This window comes from Sceloporus occidentalis, unplaced genomic scaffold (assembly GCF_023333645.1).
Source record: "Sceloporus occidentalis isolate IW3139 unplaced genomic scaffold, rSceOcc1.0.p SCAF_5, whole genome shotgun sequence".
Classification (NCBI taxonomy): Eukaryota; Metazoa; Chordata; class Lepidosauria; order Squamata; family Phrynosomatidae; genus Sceloporus; species Sceloporus occidentalis.
In genome coordinates, this window is record NW_028316985.1 from 96,549,852 (window position 1) to 96,569,525 (window position 19,674).

General features: G+C 42.0%; 1 protein-coding gene across 3 annotated transcripts in view; it reads right to left on the reverse strand.

The window, feature by feature from the left end:
* LOC149312530 (tetraspanin-9-like) overlaps positions 1-19,674 on the reverse strand; it is a 269,437-nt gene that overhangs the window by 14,660 nt on the left and 235,103 nt on the right. For all 3 annotated transcript variants that reach the window (XM_089524804.1, XM_089524803.1, XM_089524802.1), the window contains one exon: positions 3,311-3,394. In XM_089524804.1, the coding sequence (XP_089380930.1) occupies positions 3,311-3,394 (84 nt within the window). The remainder of the gene's footprint in view (positions 1-3,310; positions 3,395-19,674) is intronic.

Genomic DNA, 19,674 nt, shown 5'->3' on the forward strand with positions numbered 1-19,674 from the left:
AGATTTTAATTGATTTTTTATCTCTGCTGGTGGTTGGGTCTCTCATGTCAAACAGCTTCAGCTGTGGAACCCGGCTCCATGAAATAGCAGGTTTCATCTCACTGACTCTACTGGATGGGTGCTGGCATTAGACAACTACTAAACCAACCATCCCCATTGCCTGGAACATTCTGTCTTCTGGCATGTTTGCTCTATCCAAGGTGAGTATGGGTGTATTTACAACGAGGAAGAAATTCAGTCTCACCTAACATTTTCCTAGTCTACAGTGACCTTGCAATGACCTTATTAATGCCACAAAAACCAGATACAGCAAGGTGACATCTGCCTTACCGGCCACGCATTTTCCCCCTGCCAAACACACTTTGGCACAAGGGGAGGTCCATTGGTCCTTTCCTTCACATTATTTTTGGCCACATTGCCCTGTCTGCTCCACTGTTTGTTTTTTAACTTCTCAGCCTGCATCAACGTATCAACCAAGAGATGTTACTGTTTGCCTATCAATCTACTGGATCCATTCTGAATGGGAGGCCCCATTCAAACCTCTTTTCCTCTTCACCATCCCGGTAGATGAGAGAGGAAACTCACATGCACACACACAATAAAGTTTTATTTTCTTTATATTTTCTTTATTAAAATGTTCAACTATAAATCAGCAGTGAGGGAGTAGATCAGACTACCCTTTCCCTTCCCCGTCTAGTGAGTAGGAAAAAGAATCAGATGAAAGGGGGCTGAGGGAAAGCGAATGCAAGTATGCAGATCTCGATCCGACTGTACGAGCGAATGAGTCAGTGATTCCACCACTCAATTATTTACTTGCTCTCCTGCTCGCTCATATGGAGATCTGCATATCAACATTTGCTTTCTCTTATCACCCCCTTTCATCTGATTGCTTTCACCACACTCCCCTTCCTCTGATCATTTTCTCCACACACACAACCTTCATCTGATCACTTTCTCCATCCCCCTTTCATGCAATTTCTTTCTTCACACCTCCATCATCTGATTACCTTCCCTACTTACTGGTGGGGATGAAGAAGAGGGAGGGGGTAGCATGATTTACTCCCTCATTGCTGATATCTTGGCTGAACATAAAACATGGCAACACATACCAAGCTTGCCAGAACCAACCTGTCTCACTCACCCAAACCATTTCCTGTACCCAGCTCCACACTGAAGCCACCTTGGAGCATCCAGCCATACACAGGATTGTCTGGATTTAGGGGGAAATTTGAGGTTAAACATGACTAAAGCTTTCAGAACCACATCTCCTGTGAATTGGATGTTTTGTTCAGAATGTCATGTGCATTGATCGTAGCAACTATGAGGTGGTTGTGAATATTTTTTTAGTGTGTAGGTGGTTGTGAATTTTTTTTAGTGTGTAGACAAACCCTACAATTCTTTGAAAGAGGTCCCAGCAACAACAACAACAACAACAGGGCAAGAATGTGAAATGCACAACTGATGACAAAAGAGCAGCAAATGAATTTCAACTTACCAATTTTTTAAGGGCAATGGTGTGTGGAAAATGCCCTTTTCAGATTATGCTGATCATAAAGTAAGAGAAAGTGAAGGTCAAGACATATGACATGATATGAACCATATTAAAAATTCATTAATATGGAATTCTAAAGGGAAAGAATTTCAAAAGCATAATAATAATAGTATCAAAAATAGTGGTATAAACATGCTAATGAAAAAAAATAGAACATAATATTGAATTACTCATGACTGTCCAAAACAAAGGACTGACTGGATTAAAAAGAATTGTTTCAAAAACATTTGAGTAAAATGTTTGAGTAAAAAACACTATGGCCTGTTACAGACAGCCAAAATAAAGCTGCTTCGAGTCACAGTGGAGGTATGGTGTTTCAATGATGCATACGTCCTAAGAGTCCAGAAGCCACACCAAAGCCACGCTCCAGTCCTTAGGGCTGGAGCGTGGCTTTGGTGCAACTTTTGGACTCTTAGGATGCATGCATCATTGAAACACCATACCTCCACTGTGACTCGAAGCAGCTTTATTTTGGCTGTCTGTAACAGGCCTCAGTAATTATCTGGCTGAAAACATCCCATTCCTGTCCACTTTAGCACGCTCATACAAAATACTGTAATATTTATACATGCCATTTCTGCTTTTACTTTCTCTAGCTTTTCCTGATACATTCTTTTCACATTCCATGTTTCTATAATGTGTTGTGCAGCTTCAGACTTTCCTCTGAACATATGAAAAGTTGAATGTCCTTTCATTTTGAGTCCGCTTGTGTCATTGGCCACGGTTTTACTCACAGTTCTCCTTAGCTGTACCCTAGTAACTTGTTGAATGCCTTCCAAACAGAAAGAGTAATATTCTGGCATTATTTCTTGTTTCATTTTGGACTATCTCCTCATCAGGTTTTCATGGCAAAAGAACATCAAAAGGAGGTTTACCAGTATTTCCCTCTGCACAATACTAACAAGTGTAAGCTATAGTGCCACTGCTGTTATCTCTGAGAGATCCTTCACCAATATACCACTACTGCTGCTGCCCAGTAGCTGTTTGGCACATTTCATCTGGCTAGTTAGCAAAAGCCCTGGTGGCGCAGTGGTTAAATGCCTGTACTGCAGCCATTCACTCGAAACCACAAGGTTGCGAGTTCAAGACCAGCAAAAGGGCCCAAGCTCGACTCAGGCTTGCATGCTTCCGAGGTCGCTAAAATGAGTACCCAGACTGTTGGGGGCAAATTAGCTTACTTGCAAATTAGCTTACTTGCTGTTCACCACTATGATCTTTGGAATAGCGGTATATAAATAAAACAAAACAAATTAAGCCTGTCTGACATGGGAGGCCCTACCAGCAGCACTGCTGCCATCAGCACAGTCTCTTGCCTCACAGGAACATGCAATCCCACAACAACAGAAAGGTAATACCATTGGTTCACACTTTGCCCACCCCAAAATAGAAAACAGATGAATAAAAATTATGTTCATTTTTTAGACTAGGTTTCAAACCACCCACTCCTCCACAGAACCAGACCTTTAAAAAAAAGTACACTTTTGTACTTTTTAGGAAAAGGCCAACAAGGACCTAAAATGGGCCTAAAGAAAATGATCTGAAGTGACTAATTGTATCCCCGGGAAGCTTTAATTATGCCTACTGGTCATTTTAGTGGCTTATTTAAAAATGTTTTTAGAGATGGGGTTTGGGAAATTGGAAGTTGGTCCTTTTGGGTTCCCAAGGTAGATGTGGTCCTCCTACAACTATTAGAAATTCCCCACATGTAATCTGTATATTATTCAACAATATCATATTTGAAACTCAGGGCTCACATACCTGCATTATGAGGACACACATCCCAACTGTCCCAAGAATGTGCTTATTATCGTCAAACCACATTTTCACTTTTTCATAGCAACCCTGGGGAAAAGAGGATATTTTAATTCATTTTGACAGGGAAATTATCACAAACATGGTAAAAACAAAAACAAAACCAAAAACACAAACCCTAGCTAAATCAAAATCTGAAAGAGAATAGCATGCACAATATAAAGATTTTTGTACTTAATTATGAGGATAATATATTGTTCTATTTTGACTTCTTATGTCAAATAAGATTATTTGACCACATCGTCTTTTCCACACAAGTAGAAGTCATAACATCTAGAAATAAGTGACTATATAAATACACTGTTACTTCTTGTTTTATAATTTTTAACAGTTCATTTACATCATATAATTACAATCAATACCAAACATACTAACAAATACTACACAAATACATAAAACCAACAAATAATATCTACACCTGTTACTTCCTTTCCTGGCTTCTGTAGTCTGTAACAAACATTACATACCCTTTAATTTTTCTTCTTTCTATTTGTTATTAAGAGCCTTTGTCTTACTTTCTTTAACTCTATATTGACTGTTAGTTTCAAAATTTGCCTTCCATTCTCAGTTAAGATTAGCACAAAACACGTAATATATGTGTCATTTCTCTTTATAACACAAACCAAACATTTTCTACATCCTGTATCATTAATCTCAGTGAATTTTTGGTAAATACCTCTCAAATTATTGTGAATTCAAATATTTATACATATCCTACCCCAATCCTTATCAAATTTTTCTTTTGTGGCATCCCTAAGTAATAATGTTAGTTTATCATTTTCCATGAAGTTCTACATCTTCATCTTCCATTCTCATATACCTGGAATCTCTGTTTCTTTCCATCTTTTCACATATAATATCCTGGCAGCTGTAATGTAATGTAATATCTTCCCAAATTCTCTCTTATATTTTTCTTCTGTCATACCTAAAATGTAAATTTTGCCATCTTTTTTCATTTTAATCTGTAGGATCTCAACCATAAGATTGTGAATCATTGTCCAGTATTTTCTTGCTTTTTCACAAGTCCACCACATGTGGTGCATGCTTCCTTTTTCTTTCTTATGCCTCTCGATTTGGTCTTTTGTTCTGATGCGGAAAATCCGTGGGCGGAAATAACTAATATTTCCCCCCTGCCATGGACGGATCATTTCCTGGTTGAGGCGAAAATCAAGGTCTCTACCCAGATCCCTCCCGGGGGTGGTGGACCTATTAGGATGGTCCACCCTCGAAGGCTAATGGAACCCAAAAGGTTCCAGGAAGCCCTAGAGGGACACATGGTTGGAAGTGACGGCGACTCTGTTGATGCCCTGACTGGTATCTGGAATACCGGTCTCTCGAGGGCTATACACAGTATCGCTCCCAAGCGCCCTCTCAGACCCGCTTCCAAACGTAAGCCCTGGTATACGGAAGATCTCCGGGCAAGGAAGCGGGAGCTGCGACGGCTAGAGTACCGTTGGCGGAAACACCTTCGCTTAGATGACAAGACTCTCCTAGCCCAACAGTTAGAGACTATGGAGAGGCGATACGAGCAGCAAAGAATTCGTTCTATGGTGCTCGCATCGCGTCCGCGGAGTCGCGGCCAGCAGAGTTGTTCACGGTAGTCAGAGAGCTAACTCAGCTCCCTCCTGCCCTGAACCAGATCCTTTAACCTTCTAAGGCCTGCTGTGACCAATTTAACAACTTCTTCGTGGATAAAACTTCTCAGATAAGCGAAGGTCTTAACGCTGACATTCAGGCAGAACCTAGGGTAGAGGCATCCAGAGCCTCCGTGGACTTTGTTAAACTGGATCGGTTTGAGTTGGTAAGTACCGATGATGTGGACAAGATCCTCGGAGGTGATCGGAAGACAACCTGCTCTCTCGATCCCTGCCCCTCGTGGCTAGCAGCCCAGAGGGGACCGGCTGTGACTTTATTGTTACGCCGGATTATTAATACATCTTTGAGGGAAGGGCAATTTCCATCTGATCTTAAATTGGCCATTGTAAAACCTTTATTAAAAAAGCCCTCCCTCGACCCCCTGGTACATAATAATTATCGGCCAGTCTCACTGCTGCCATTCTTGGGGAAGGTGATCGAGAGGGCGGTTGCAATCCAGCTTCAGGCGGTCTTGGATGAAACGGATTATCTGGACCCATTTCAAACTGGCTTTCGGGCGGGTTACGGGGTTGAGACGGCCATGGTCGCCTTGGTCGATGATCTCCGTCTGGTGCTCTTGGACATCTCAGCGGCTTTCGATACCATAGACCATGGTATCCTTCTGGGGCGCCTGGCAGAGGTGGGAATCGGGGGCACTGCGCTCCAGTGGTTCCGGTCCTACTTCTCCGGGAGGTCCCAGATGGTGCAGCTGGGAGACGTGTGCTCCGATGAGAGGGCCCTTAAAACTGGGGTCCCTCAAGGAGCCATTCTGTCTCCCATGCTATTTAACATTTACATGAAACCGCTGGGAGAGATCATCCGGAGACATGGGGCGTGGGGTTATCAGTACGCTGATGACACCCAAATTATTTTCTCTATGTCTCCGACTGATGCAGTGACTGAGGATGGCGTCTCTCCTCTTGTGGCCTGTCTGGAGTCAGTAATGGGCTGGATGAGGGAAAACTGACTCAAGCTGAATCCAGAGAAAATGGAGGTACTTGTGATAGGTTCCCCTGGTCCAGGAATGGCGGTGGTTCCACCTGTCCTGAACGGGGTCACGCTCCCTGTGAAGGACTCCGTGCGCAGTCTGGGGGTGCTTCTTGACTCGTCCCTTCACCTGACTGCTCAGGTGAATGCGACGGTCAAGAGCACCTGTCATCAGCTTCGGCTTATTCGCCAGCTGCGCCCATACCTGGCCCAGAGGGACCTTGAAACTGTGGTACATGCTCTGGTAACCTCGAGACTGGATTTCTGCAATGCACTCTACATGGGGCAACCCTTATACCAAACCCGGAAGCTACAAATAGTACAAAACATGGCAGCCAGGCTGGTCACTGGTACTTCCAGGGCCAGCCACATTACACCGGTGCTAAAAGATCTGCATTGGCTGCCGATTCGCTTCCGGGCGCAATATAAGGTGTTGGTAATGACCTATAAAGCCCTAAATGGCTTGGGCCCAGGATACCTGAAGGACCGCCTCTCCCCATACATTCCGTCCCGCACCCTCAGAACATCTGGGCAGCAACTACTTAGGGTTCCCGGGGCCAGGCTTGTCTCCACCACCAGGAAGACATTTTCCATCGCTGCCCCGGCCCTTTGGAACACGCTGCCCATAGAGCTCCGCTCGGCCACCTCCCTGGCCCAATTTAAAAAGGATTTGAAGACCTTCCTTTTTGGCAATGCATTCCCCGATTAAGATGTCCTACGGACCTCCTTCCTCTTCACTGGCAAGAGGACTGGCTAACTCGGGGCTTTTTCTGTTTTTTATTGTAATGTTTGTAATGGTTTTAATGTAATGTTTTTAAACCGCCCTGATCTGTTTCCAGGCACAATACAAGGTGTTGGTTATTACCTTTAAAGTCCTACATGGCTTGAGCCTGAGTTACTTACAGGAACGCCTCTCCCTACATAATCTGTCCTGCACTCTCAGAATATCAGGTAAGAACTTGCTGGAATCAAAAATGACCAGACTAGCTTCAACTTCCCTAAGAACCTTCACTGTAGCCACTCCTGGATTATTGAATAGTCTCCCGGAAAAGATCTGTCTTACTACCTCCTTGGAGATTTTCAAGAGGGCAGTTAAGATGGATCTCTTCCGATGAGCATACCCACTTGACTCTGTGTGAGATACATGGATCCTCTTTTTGATTAGGATCGGAATACTTACTCCCGCTGTCGCTTTTGATAATGTGTTTTTTAATTGTTAAACTGATTAATTGTTGTATGTTTTTATATTTCATTGACCAGATTTGTAATCGTATATTTATACTAGGTTGTAATCCCATCTCGATCCACCCGGGAGAGGAGGAAAAATATAATAATAATGTCTTATATAATAAAATATTATTGTTATATCACCATATGCATATAATTTTAGTTTGTATGCTTGGTCTTTAAAATTGATTCCCAAAATATTTTTCTCCTCTCTTAGATTATCTGACAGAATTTCTATTGTTAATATGAAAAGTAAGAGGAGCAGAGGGCAACCTTGCCTTGTACCCCTCTGTATTGGATCGAATTTTATCTTCTCTCCATTTATAATAATTTGGGCATCTTGTTCTACATATAAGCTTTCTATCACTTTTAAAACATGTTGTCCAAGCTGCATTTTCCTTAAAGAGGCCAACATAAAATTTCAGTTTAGGTTGTCAAATGGCTTTTCAGCAACTTGAACTCCTAGTACAACAAAGCAAATATGATATAATAGGCATCACTGAAACCTGGAATGTGGAAATAGAGGGCTATAACCTTTTTAAGAGAAATAGGCCAAACAGGAAAGGAGGAGGAATAGCACTATATGTCAGAGATATTTACACTAGTGAAGAGATCCAGGACATCAATCATGGAAGCCAGGTGGAGAGCATCTGGATAAGAATTAAAGGGGAGGGAAACAACAAGGATGTTACGGTGGGAGTCTACTACAGACCCCCAAGTCAGACTGAGGAATTGGATGATATCTTTCTAGAACAGATGACCACACAGTCAAAAAAGAGAGATGTAGTAGTGATGGGCGACTTCAACTATCCTGATATTTGCTGGAAGTCAAACTCAGCAAAATCCTCAAGGCCTAGCAAATTCCTCACTTGCCTGGAAGACAATTTCATGGTCCAAAAGGTGGAAGAGGCAACAAGGGGTTAGCTATTTTAGATCTGATCCTAACCAACAAGGATGACTTGGTTAATGGGGTGCAAGTGGTGGGATCATTAGGTGGAAGTGACCATGTTCTCCTGGAGTTTGTTATACAATGGAAAGGAAAAGCCAGGCATAGTCAGACACGCATTATAGACTTTAGGAGAGCGAATTTCAGTAAACTTAGAGAAGTATTGAGGGAGATCCCGTGGTCAGAAATACTAAAAGATAAGGGAGTTCAGGACGGATGGGATTTTCTCAAAAGGGAGCTACTAAAGGCACAATTTCAAACAGTTCCAGTGAGAAAGAAAAACGGGAGGTGTCTCAAGAAACCAGGATGGATGACTAAGGAACTTTCAACTGAGCTAAATTTTAAACGGAACATGTATAAGAAATAGAAAAAGGGGGAAATCACAAAAAAGGAATTCAAAGAAATAGCAGGCATGTGTAGGGGTAAACTCAGAAAAGCTAAAGCTCAGAATGAACTCAGGCTTGCTAGAGAGGTTAAAAAGAATAAAAAGGGCTTTTTTGGATATATCCGCAGCAAAAGGAAGAAGAAGGAAATGGTAGGGCCACAGCGTGGAAAAGATGGCAAAATGCTAACAGGGGACAGAGAAAATGCAGAATTACTCAATACCTTCTTTGATTCAGTCTTCTCAGAAAAGAAAAAGGGTGCTCAACCTGAGGATAATGGAGCAGAGGACAGAATAGGGGAATTTCAGTACAGAATAAGTAAAGAGATAGTAGGGGAATACCTTGTTAATCTAAATGAATTTAAGTCTCCAGGACCAGATGAACTACATCCAAGGGTATTAAAAGAACTGGCAAATGTAATATCAGGGCCATTGGCAATAATCTTTGAGAACTCATGGAGAACAGAAGTACCAGCAGACTGGAGGAGGGCAAACATTGTCCCCATCTTCAAAAAGGGAAAAAAGAGGATCCCAACAATTATCATCCAGTTAGTGTGACATCTATACCAAGAAAGATTCTAGAGCAGATCGTTAAGCAGAGAGTTTGTGCACATTTAGAAGGCAATTCCATAATCACAAAAAGTCAACACTGGTTTCAGAGAAACAAGTCATGCCAGACAAATCTAATCTCTTTCTTTGATAAAATTACTAGCTTGGTAGATGAAGGGAATGCGGTGGATATAGTATATCTTGATTTCAGTAAGGCCTTTGACAAGGTTTCATGTGGCATTCTTGCAAACAAGCTTGTAAAATGTGGGCTAGACAAAGTAACTGTTACATGGATTTGTAACTGGTTGACTGGCTGAACCCAAAGTGTGCCCAACAATGGCTCCTTTTCATCCTGAAGAGTAGTGACTAGTGGGGTCCCACAGGGCTCTGTCCTGGGACCAGTTTTATTCATCTTTACAGTGTTATTACATCTTTATCAGTGACCTGGATGACAGAATTGGGAGTATACTTATCAAATTTGCAGATGACACCAAATTAGGAGGAATAACTAATACTCCAGAGGACAGGATCAAAATTCAAAATGACCTGAATAGACTAGAAAGCTGGGCCAAAGCTAACAAAATGAAATTCAACAAGGAGAAATGTAAGGTACTGCATTTAGGGAAGAAAAATAAAATGCACAGCTATAGGATGGGGGACACCTGGCTGAATGAGACAACATGTGAAAGGGATCTGGGAGTCCAAGTAGACCACAAGTTGAACATGAGTCAACAGTGTGATGCGGCAGCTAAAAAGGCCAATGCAATTTTAGGCTGCATCAATAAAAGTATAGTGTCTAGATCAAGAGAAGTAATAGTGCCACTGTATTCTGCTTTGGTCCGGCCCCACCTGGAATATTGTGTCCAGTTCTGGGCACCACAATTCAAAAAGGACATTGAGAAACTGGAGTGTGTCCAAAGGAGAGTGACTGGAGTGTGTCCAAAGGAGAGCGAGTTTACTGAAATTCGCTCTCCTAAAGTCTATAATGCATGTCTGACTATGCCTGGCTTTTCCTTTCCATTGTATAACAAACTCCAGGAGAACATGGAAACCATGTTCTATGAGGAACGACTTAGGGAGCTGGGGATGTTTAGCCTGGAGAAAAGAAGATTAAGAAGTGATATGATAGCCCTGTTTAAATATTTGAAGGGGTGTCACATTGAGGAAGGAACAAGCTTGTTTTCTGCTGCTCCAGAGAACAGGACTAGAAACAATGGATCCAAGCTGCAGGAAAAGAGATTACACCTCAACATTAGGAGGAACTTCCTGACAGTAAGGGCTGTTCGACAGTGGAACAAATTCCCTCGGAGTGTAGTGGAGTCTCCTTCTTTGGAGGTCTTTAAGCAGAGGCTGGATGGCCATCTGTCGGGGATGCTTTGATTGAGATTTCCTGCATGGCAGGGGGTTGGACTGGATGGCCCTTGTGGTCTCTTCCAACTCTACGATTCTATGATTCTATGATCAAGAAATATTATAGCTATTTTCTTGTCTATTTTTTCTCATGATATTTGATGATATCAACTAAATTTCTAATCTTTTTCATGTAGCTTTTTGGCAAAAACCCAGCTTGATATTTGTAGATGTATGTAGTCAATATTTTCTTTAGCCTCTTTGCCAGGATCTTTGTGAAAATTTTATAATCTACATTTAGTAGGGAAACTGGTCTGAATTTCTTTAGATCGATACCATCATGTTCTTTTGGAATTAATGTTATATTTGCCGATTTCCAAGATGTCGAGATCTCACCTTTCATTGCTTTATTCAATATAATTTTCATCTGTGACAAAAGTTGATCTTTATATTCTTTGTAATATCCTGCTGAGAACCATACAGCCTGGGTGCTTTCACAGATTAGAGTTTGTGAGAGCATCTGATATTTCCTTATTCAGCTCCTCTTTTTGTTGTTCTGAAATCTTTTGTATGTTCCTTTAATCGAGGTACTTTTGGAATAATTCTGGGTGGATGTCTCTGTACTGAAATTGATTCTTAAAGTATTTATAAAATTCATCCTTGATTTGCTTAAAATTACTGTATATTTTCCCTCCTCCTTTGATATCCACCTCTTTTGCGTTTCTTTCCTGAGATTCCAAGCTAGCCATTTGCCTGGTTTGTTTGTGAGTTCAACATGGTATTGTTTTAGATATCTCAATATTTTCTCTGTCTCCTCTATTAACATAAGGGAGATTTCTTTGCATAATCTTTTAATTTCTTGTGTTATTCTTCTTTCTGTTGGAAATTCCTCTAAATTCCTCTAACTTTCTTTCCTCCTTTTTTAAATATTCCTGGAGCTCGTTCATTTTCCCTTCTCTCCCCTTCTTTTTTCACTTACCATGACTCTTCCCCCTTAGGGACATTAACAATGGATTGTCGTCGGAGGTTACCTTTGGTAGCACATTAATTTTGGTGATTCTTGAGTTTATAGATTCTTGAGTTTGTCGGCTGATGCTACGAATTCATTTCCTAGGTTTGCACAAGTCTCACATCCTTCTTCTTAATATGCATCTCTTAGAGACAGATTATATCACATTAATATCACAATCTTTTGGTGTAAAAATTTCAGTTCTGACTTTATATCTTGTTTGATTTCACTTCTTGTTTGTTTTAGTTCTTGCTTCCTTTCCAATTTATCCTGCTGCACCTCCTGTCTCATTTTCTTTATTTCTTCCAAAATTACTCCAATAGAATCAGTTGGTTTAACCTGTTCAAGTGAAGGTCTTCTTTGTGCTGTCATCTGCACTTTAACTTGTGCTCTTGTTCTGCCCACCATTGTGATTTATTAACTTTCTCACCTTTGTCTAAGTTTGCAGCTTACACTATCTGGTAATTCAGTATCAATATCAGTTTCAAAATATATCCAAATGTATCAATCAATTTCAAAATTAATTTAGGAAGATAATTTTACAATCTATAATAATTCTTATAACTTAAAGCTTTGTACCTACAATCAATTACACTTATCAACAAGTTCTACTAAGTAGGGTTCAGTTCTTATCTTACAAGTACATTATTCTTTTCACCCTGATCAAATACTAAATTGTGCGTATTGTAGCTATTATAACTATTGAGTATATTAACTTCAAGGTTCATCAATTAATTGAGTTCTAAAAAGCAATTAAGAGAGTTCATTCAGTTTATCTTTTAATAGTGTGAAGAGCATATATGAACTTATTATTCCTTTTCTTATGATCTATATTTAAAGAAACAAATGCACTAAATATTATCAAAGTCTCTATACTTGAGTCAGACAAAATAGTTAATCAGATCAGTAAGAAATTAAAGTCCTTTAGCAACAATTAATATAATCCTATAATATAACGTAATATAATATAATATCATCCTTTATAATATAATATAATCCTTTATCAACAATTCATCAGTTAATATCAAATTAATGTTCAAGATTATTAACAAATATTGGTAATTTTAGCAGTTTATGAATTAACGGATTCACATATATACATATACATCAATTCCCCACTGATGTATTACTATATTCCTACTTTTGTCATTGTTATTTTCTCTTCTTTTGATTATCGCTTACTGAATCCTTTCCTTTCCATGGCTCCACACATCACTCCTAACCTGATCCCTATTCAACCTCTTCCTATCTCCCAGCTTCCATTCCTCTGTTCACTCTGGAACTGTCATTCTGTTGCTCCGAAAGTGACTGCTGTCCATGATCTTTTTCTCTCTAGATCATTTAACCTTCTCGCTCTTACTGAAACCTGGCTCCCGGCCCATGATACTGCTACCTCCGCTGCCCTTTCTTTTGGCGGTCTCTCATTCACTCACACAAGCCGCTCTGAGGGTTGAGGAGGAGGGGTCGGTATACTATTGTCCAATTTCAAGTTCTTTCTTTCCCCCCCAGCTATTGTTTCTCTTCATTCAAGTCTCACTGTATTCGACTCTTTTTTCCTTTACAGCTCCAGGTTGCTGTCATCTATCGCCCTCCTGGTTCTGCTACCCAATTCCTATCTGACTTTGAATCTTGGCTGACGTTTTTTCTATCTGACACAATCCCTTCTCTGATCCTAGGTGACTTTAATATTCACCTTGACAATCCCAACAATCCTTCTTCATCTCGCCTTAGCTCCGTTTGCTTCTTTTGGCCTTCATCTTCATTCTAACTCCTCAACCCACTGTCTCGACCTAACTCTTGCTGCTAAGTGCGTCATTTCCGACTACCTGGCATCTGATTTTCTATTGTCTGACCATCATTTAATTTCTTTAACTCTTACTTATATCCCACCTCCTCGTCGTACTGTCCAGCGCCATTTCCGCAACTTTCAGTCTGTTAACTCTAACCATCTCAGTAAGACTTTGAATTCATCTCTCTCTTCTCTTGATCTTGGGGACTTGATTCAGCAATGTCTTTATTTAATTCCACTCTTTCTTCAACTCTCGACAGCTTTGCTCCTGTATCTGTACGCGTGTCTTCCCCTATGACTAGGCCTCAGTCCTGGCTCACTCCCACTATCAGGTTCCTCCAGTCCTGCTCTCGAGCGGCCAAACGTCTTTGGAAAAAGTCTAGGGAATGGGCTGATTTCATTCATTATAAATTCATCCTTTTATCTTTTTCACGTGCTCTGTCTATGGCAAAACAGAACTATTTTAAATCGCTGATCTGTGCTATTGAGAGGAATCCGCAGCGTTTGTTCTCCTGCTTCAATACACTACTAAAACCTTCCTCTCCCCCTGTCTTCTCATCATTTTCCCCCACTGACTTCGCCAACTACTTCATCACTAAAGTCACTACTATTCGATCTGAAATAGTTCCTCCCGACTTGCCCCCTACCACTAACCTCCTAGTACCTTCTACTAATAAACTCTCTGGGTTTCCCCCTGTTTCTCTGGATGAACTCTCTACGCTGCTAAATTCTTCCAAACCTACTACCTGTTCTCTTGATCCTATTCCCTCCCGTCTCCTAATCTCTATAGCCCCTTCTCTTCTGCCCTCACTCCTCTATATCTTTAATCTCTCTCTCTCTCTGGGTTCCTTCCCTTCTGACTTCAAACATGCTCTCGTTTCCCCAATTCTGAAGAAACCCTCTCTCGACCCCTCTTCTTTGTCTAGCTATCGTCCAATTTCTCTTCTTCCTTTTCTTTCTAAGGTCCTAGAACAGGTTGTTTATTCTCGCTGTATTAAGTTTCTTGAAACCAACTCCATCCTGGACCCTTTTCAGTCTGGCTTCCGCCCACGGCACTCTACAGAGACAGCCCTCACCAAGATCTCAAACGATCTCTTGTGGGCCAAGGCAAACGGCCTCTACTCTATTCTCATTCTTCTTGATTTGTCTGCGGCCTTTGACACTGTTGATCACTATCTCCTGGTTGATTTACTTTCTGACCTTGGGTTCTCCAACTCTGCTCTTGACTGGTTTAAATCTTACTTGTCAGATAGATCTTTTGTAGTGGTCACAAGTGGTCAGACTTCATCCTCTATTCCCCTATCTGTTGGAGTTCCCCAAGGCTCTGTCTTGGGTCCCCTTCTGTTCTCTCTATACACACTGTCCCTAGGTAAACTCATCAGTTCTTTTGGTTTCTCCTATCACCTGTACGCCGACGACACTCAGTTGTATCTCTCCACCCCGACCTTTCGACGGAGCTTGAACAGCAAGTTTCTTCTTGTCTGACTGCCATCTCTCAGTGGATGCGGCTTCGGCACTTAAAGCTCAACATGTCTAAGACTGAGCTTCTCGTCTTTCCACCTAAACCCACCCTTCATTATTCCTTTTCTGTTTCTGTTGACGACACTTCTATTCAACTGGTTCATCAAGCCCGCAGTCTTGGCTTCATTTTTTACTCTTCTCCGTCATTTATTCCCCAGATCCAGGCCATCGCCAAGGCCTGTAGTTTCTTTCTCCACAACATTGCCAAGATCCGTCCATTCCTCTCAATCTCTACTGCCGAGACTCTGGTCCATGCACTAGTGGTTTCGCGACTAGATTATTGTAACCTCCTTCTAACAGGGCTTCCTTTTCACACCTCCGTCCTTTAATCTCTGTTCAGTATTCAGCTGCCCGTATTGTCACATCCACTCGCCGCTTTGACCATGTTTCTCCTCTTTTATCTTCCCTTCATTGGCTCCCCTTCCCCTTCCGCATCTGGTACAAGCTTTTGTTATTGACTTTCAAAGACCTCCATGGATTGGCCCCTCCTTACTTATCTGACCTTCTTTCTCCTTACATTCCTACTCACACCCTCCGCTCTGGTAGTCAAGGTCTCCTGTCACAGTGTAGGACTACCACTGCCCCCTCCCGAATTTGTCCCTTCTCGCTTGCTGCCCCTTACTCCTGGAACCTTCTTCCCCCACATGCACACCTCATCACTTCTCTACCCAGTTTCAAAACTGAGTTAAAGACTATATTGTTTAGAGAAGCGTTCGCAGAGGTGAGCCCCTCTGACCCAGGAAGCCTCCTTTTAACCATTCATTAAGAAGCCAAGTCCTTCCTCCAGTCCATCTGCCTTGGTCCAGGCTTCGGAGGTGGAGAAGATCTGCTGGACCTGATCCTATTCCCCACCACCACTCCCTTCTCCTTTTGTGCGTGTCTTTTTAGATTGTAAGCCTGAGGGCAGGGAACCATCTGACTAAATTTACAGCGCTTTATAAATAAAGGCTAATAATAATAATAATAATAATAATAATAATGTACTCATTATTTTCCTTCCTTCCTTGGAGAGCAGTGCTGCCTTGGAGAGGCTTTAAACAAAGCCAGGATGGCCATCTGTCAGGGGACTTTTTATATTCCTGCATGTCAGGGGGTTGGACTTGATAGACCTTGTGATCTCTTTCAACTCAATGATTCTATGATTCCCCTTTCCCATGGGAGCACCCCTCCTTCTCTCATTCTAGAGATCCTCAAGCAACTGACCTCAGATCTTTCTAGCACAGCCTTGGTTCCCTTCCCATCTGCTCCTTAACTGCAAAGGAACGTAACCAACGGTTTTAGCAATTAACACTACTTCAAGTTCCATCATTGGACAGTAGTACGGTATGACATATTTTAAGTCAGCAAATAACAAACAAATGAAGCTATACCCATTAAACTCTAAATCATGGCAGGCAAGCTGAAGAATTCAGCTCCTGACATGCTGTGTTCCCCAAACAAATTTCCCATTTCATTTACATTGCCATGTGATTATAAAACTGCAAGCAACATAATACATTGAATACAAATGGCAATAGAAACCATGGCTATATATAAAACAGTTTAAACCTTGCATCACCCAGGACCTGGTTTTTCAGGATAGCAAGTGTGAAACTTTTCCACCAATTCTGGCTCATGCACATTTTTACTCTCCACCCATTCATTTTCTGCACTAGGTAGGTGTTGAACAGTATTGAACAAAATACTGTAGCTTCCATTTGTGAAATCTGGAGTCCAGAATCTTGGACTCTTCAAAATGCTGACCCTGCCATCCACCAGAATAGAAAGCACAGTTGCCACTGGTGGATACCACACATTGTTATCCAAGCCTGGTTTGAGCAAGCTGAAAGACAAGATGCAAGTGCTTATAATCTTTTGGTAAATTCAGTTCTGTTATCGCTTCATTTACTAGTGTTTTAATCACAACTTCCCCCACAAATTTTGGCCCCAATTTGTTACAGTCCTGCAACTTGTGTAATAATTTGGTACACCTTAAAATCAGTTGGGGCCCATTTTTGATCTGCATATTTCTTGTACATCTCCTTAGAATCATTCAGAGTGGATTCAATAAAAGGCTTAACAATACACCATTTAAAACTCCATCAGGTCCAGATATTCTGTAGGGATGTTTAGGCCTCCCTTTCCCAGCACATTACCCAGTGTCTCTAGTCTCTTTGCTGTCACCACACACACTGCTGCCCCAATTTTCTTGAGCAGCTGGCAATTAGCCTGGTATACAAGAAACAGTCTGGGTGGGAGAAAGTCCGATTTCCTTTTTAGCCCCTGTATCTTGGGGTCTTGAAAATCCATCTGGTCTTTCCCCAGGGTGATTGGGTTGAGAGCCAATACAAACGGAATTATTTCCCAATGCTTAACCACTGCCAGGAACACAACTGAAGTTTGCTTCTCAACTGGGCTCCTATGCCTAATAGCTCATTCATTTGAACAAAATCTATAATGTTGTTGAAATTCTCAGGCCATAGCCCTAAGCCACTTGCTACAGCTGGATTCATCAAGCAATCAATACACCCCAAGTCTAGAACAGCCACAATCTCCATTTTCCCTTCCTCACTGGGATTTCATAGTTCAGCTGGTTAAAAAAATGGAGTAGCCCACCACTCATCATAGTTGATGGGCAACTACTGTCTATAGCTTTTTATCACTGTCTAAAGTAGGCTTTTGTTGTTTCCTGTCGGCTCTGAGTGACTTCCAGAACTCTTTGTCATGGTGGCCGTGTCCTCTTCATCCTACCTCCTGACAGGTCTTGGCATTGCCACCAGAGCTGTGGTGGTTGCCTTCTTGCTGCTGCTCCTCTTCTTGCTTTTATTTCTTGCATCTGACATCTTCCCAGGCTTGACCATCTTCTTCTTTAGGCAGCTATCTGCTAGGTGACCTTCTTTCCCACATGGGAGACAGAGCCCCAGCGATATACAGTATGCCATTCCTGCTCCATTTCAGTTACCTTTCTCCCTTCTTGGCATGCTTGTTTTGATGGACCTCATTTAGCAATTCCCTTGGTAATGTTAGGCCCTGCCATTGCTTAGCAAATCTAACAATTTCCTTGACGATCTCTCCTTCCCCCACCAGCATTATCCACTCTATCAGTGTGTGGGGTTTTCCTGCAACAAGACCCATTCCAGGATGTCAAGGTTTAGCCCACCACAGAAATACTTAATTTTGGTGGCTTCATCCCAATTGGTCACCCTTGCAGCCAGCCATCAAAACTCCTCTATGTACTTAGTTACCAACTATGTGCACAGTCATCAGGCTCATATGGGCTTTTTCCTGCCAGAACAAGTCTTCAAAACGGGTAAATAGATTCATCATAAATGCTTGTCAAATATTCAAAATATACATCCCTTTGTCATACAGATGCACCTGCCACTCTGCTGCTTCCCCTTCAAGGTGAGCACTGAGTGTGTTCCCACTCAGCCATAAATCTGAGCACTCATGTTGAGAACAACAGTAGTTTCACTGAAATGTTCAGAGTTTTCATAGAACGTAACTACCACCTATCTGTTGTCTGGCAATGGGGGCTGGGGTTGCCCCAGGGGCTGCATCACTGGAAGTTGCTGTGGGACTGCTTGTGGTTCCTGCTGTACCCTTGGGGGTGGAGGTGGCATGACCACCGGCTGCTGCCCACCAACCTGAGTCACCTGGGATGATTGTTGGCCCAGGACCTTGTTATCTGCTGCCAATTGACAGGCCTCTTCCATCACTCTCCAGCAATAGTACTTGCACTATTTCCTGCAGGTCCATCACTTTTTCATTAAGTTCCTGTAATTCGCCTTCAGGATCTTCTTTCTCCAGACTCATCACCAGGCTGCCAACCTGGGCAGATCAGTTGGATAGCCTCCCTGCATTTTGCTGTTCCCATGGCACAGCCTGACCTCTTTGGTACCACTGGGGAAATTGACTCATGTGCATATACTATTCCTTGTGTAAAATGTTCACAACCAGCTGTCAAATGGACTACATTTTATTCCCATGAGTAAAAGATTGGTCACCAAGAAAGCTGATGGTGGCAGGAAAGGAAAATTTCTCAATTACTAATGTACTGCCACAGAGGAAGCTTTCAGATGGATTCTAGCCTGTGTTTGGTCAGATTTGTTCCACTTTTCTGCCAGTGTTCTAAGTGTCATCTTACTCATTTCATCACCACCATCTGAATAGAAAGCCAGGGAGTATTTTGTTTTCACGCCATCGTAGGGGACACTTAGAAGCAATGCCTCTCCTCCTCTAGTGATTTCACTATGTCAGAGGCCAATCAGTGCTTTGACACAATTGCCTGCCCAGTTGACAGGAAATTCCCCATCTGGATCCATTAACCTCCCTCTTAATACTTCATGTCCCAGGGAATCTAAACATTGGCTGGTAATGGTGACAACGGGCCACGACAATGGAGCAACACACTAGTCATTTTCTTTTCACCTAGCAGTTAAAACCTAGTCCAGAGCATGACTTGCGTTCTGAGTGGGGCCAGATTGTGAGACTTGGGATTGTTCTGACCAATAATCCACAACAAACTTCAGGTAAATCAGAAAGTTTATTGTAAAAGATAAGGTAGAAACATTCCTGGCCACGTCACTGAAGAATCTGAGGCACACAAAGGGGAAGCCTTAATTTAAAACGACCTGTGCCCCCTACCCTTTTTTCCCTTTCCCTCTCAGATGTCCTCCCCAAATCACCCTCCCCCCCTCAGCGGAGGCTTGGAGCCCTACATCAAAGCAACCCAATGCGAGCATCATTTGGTCTCCGGACATCCTCTGTCTTGGGAAAGCTATTGATGCTTAATTGATGACTTGTATCTGTGGAACCTCTCTCAGTTGTAAATCTTTCTCAGGGTGTGAAAGATTCTTTGTCCTGTTAGCCTATGTTTTGCTTACGTGACACATTCGATTACAAATCATGGCCGCAGATGGGCATTTCCCACAAT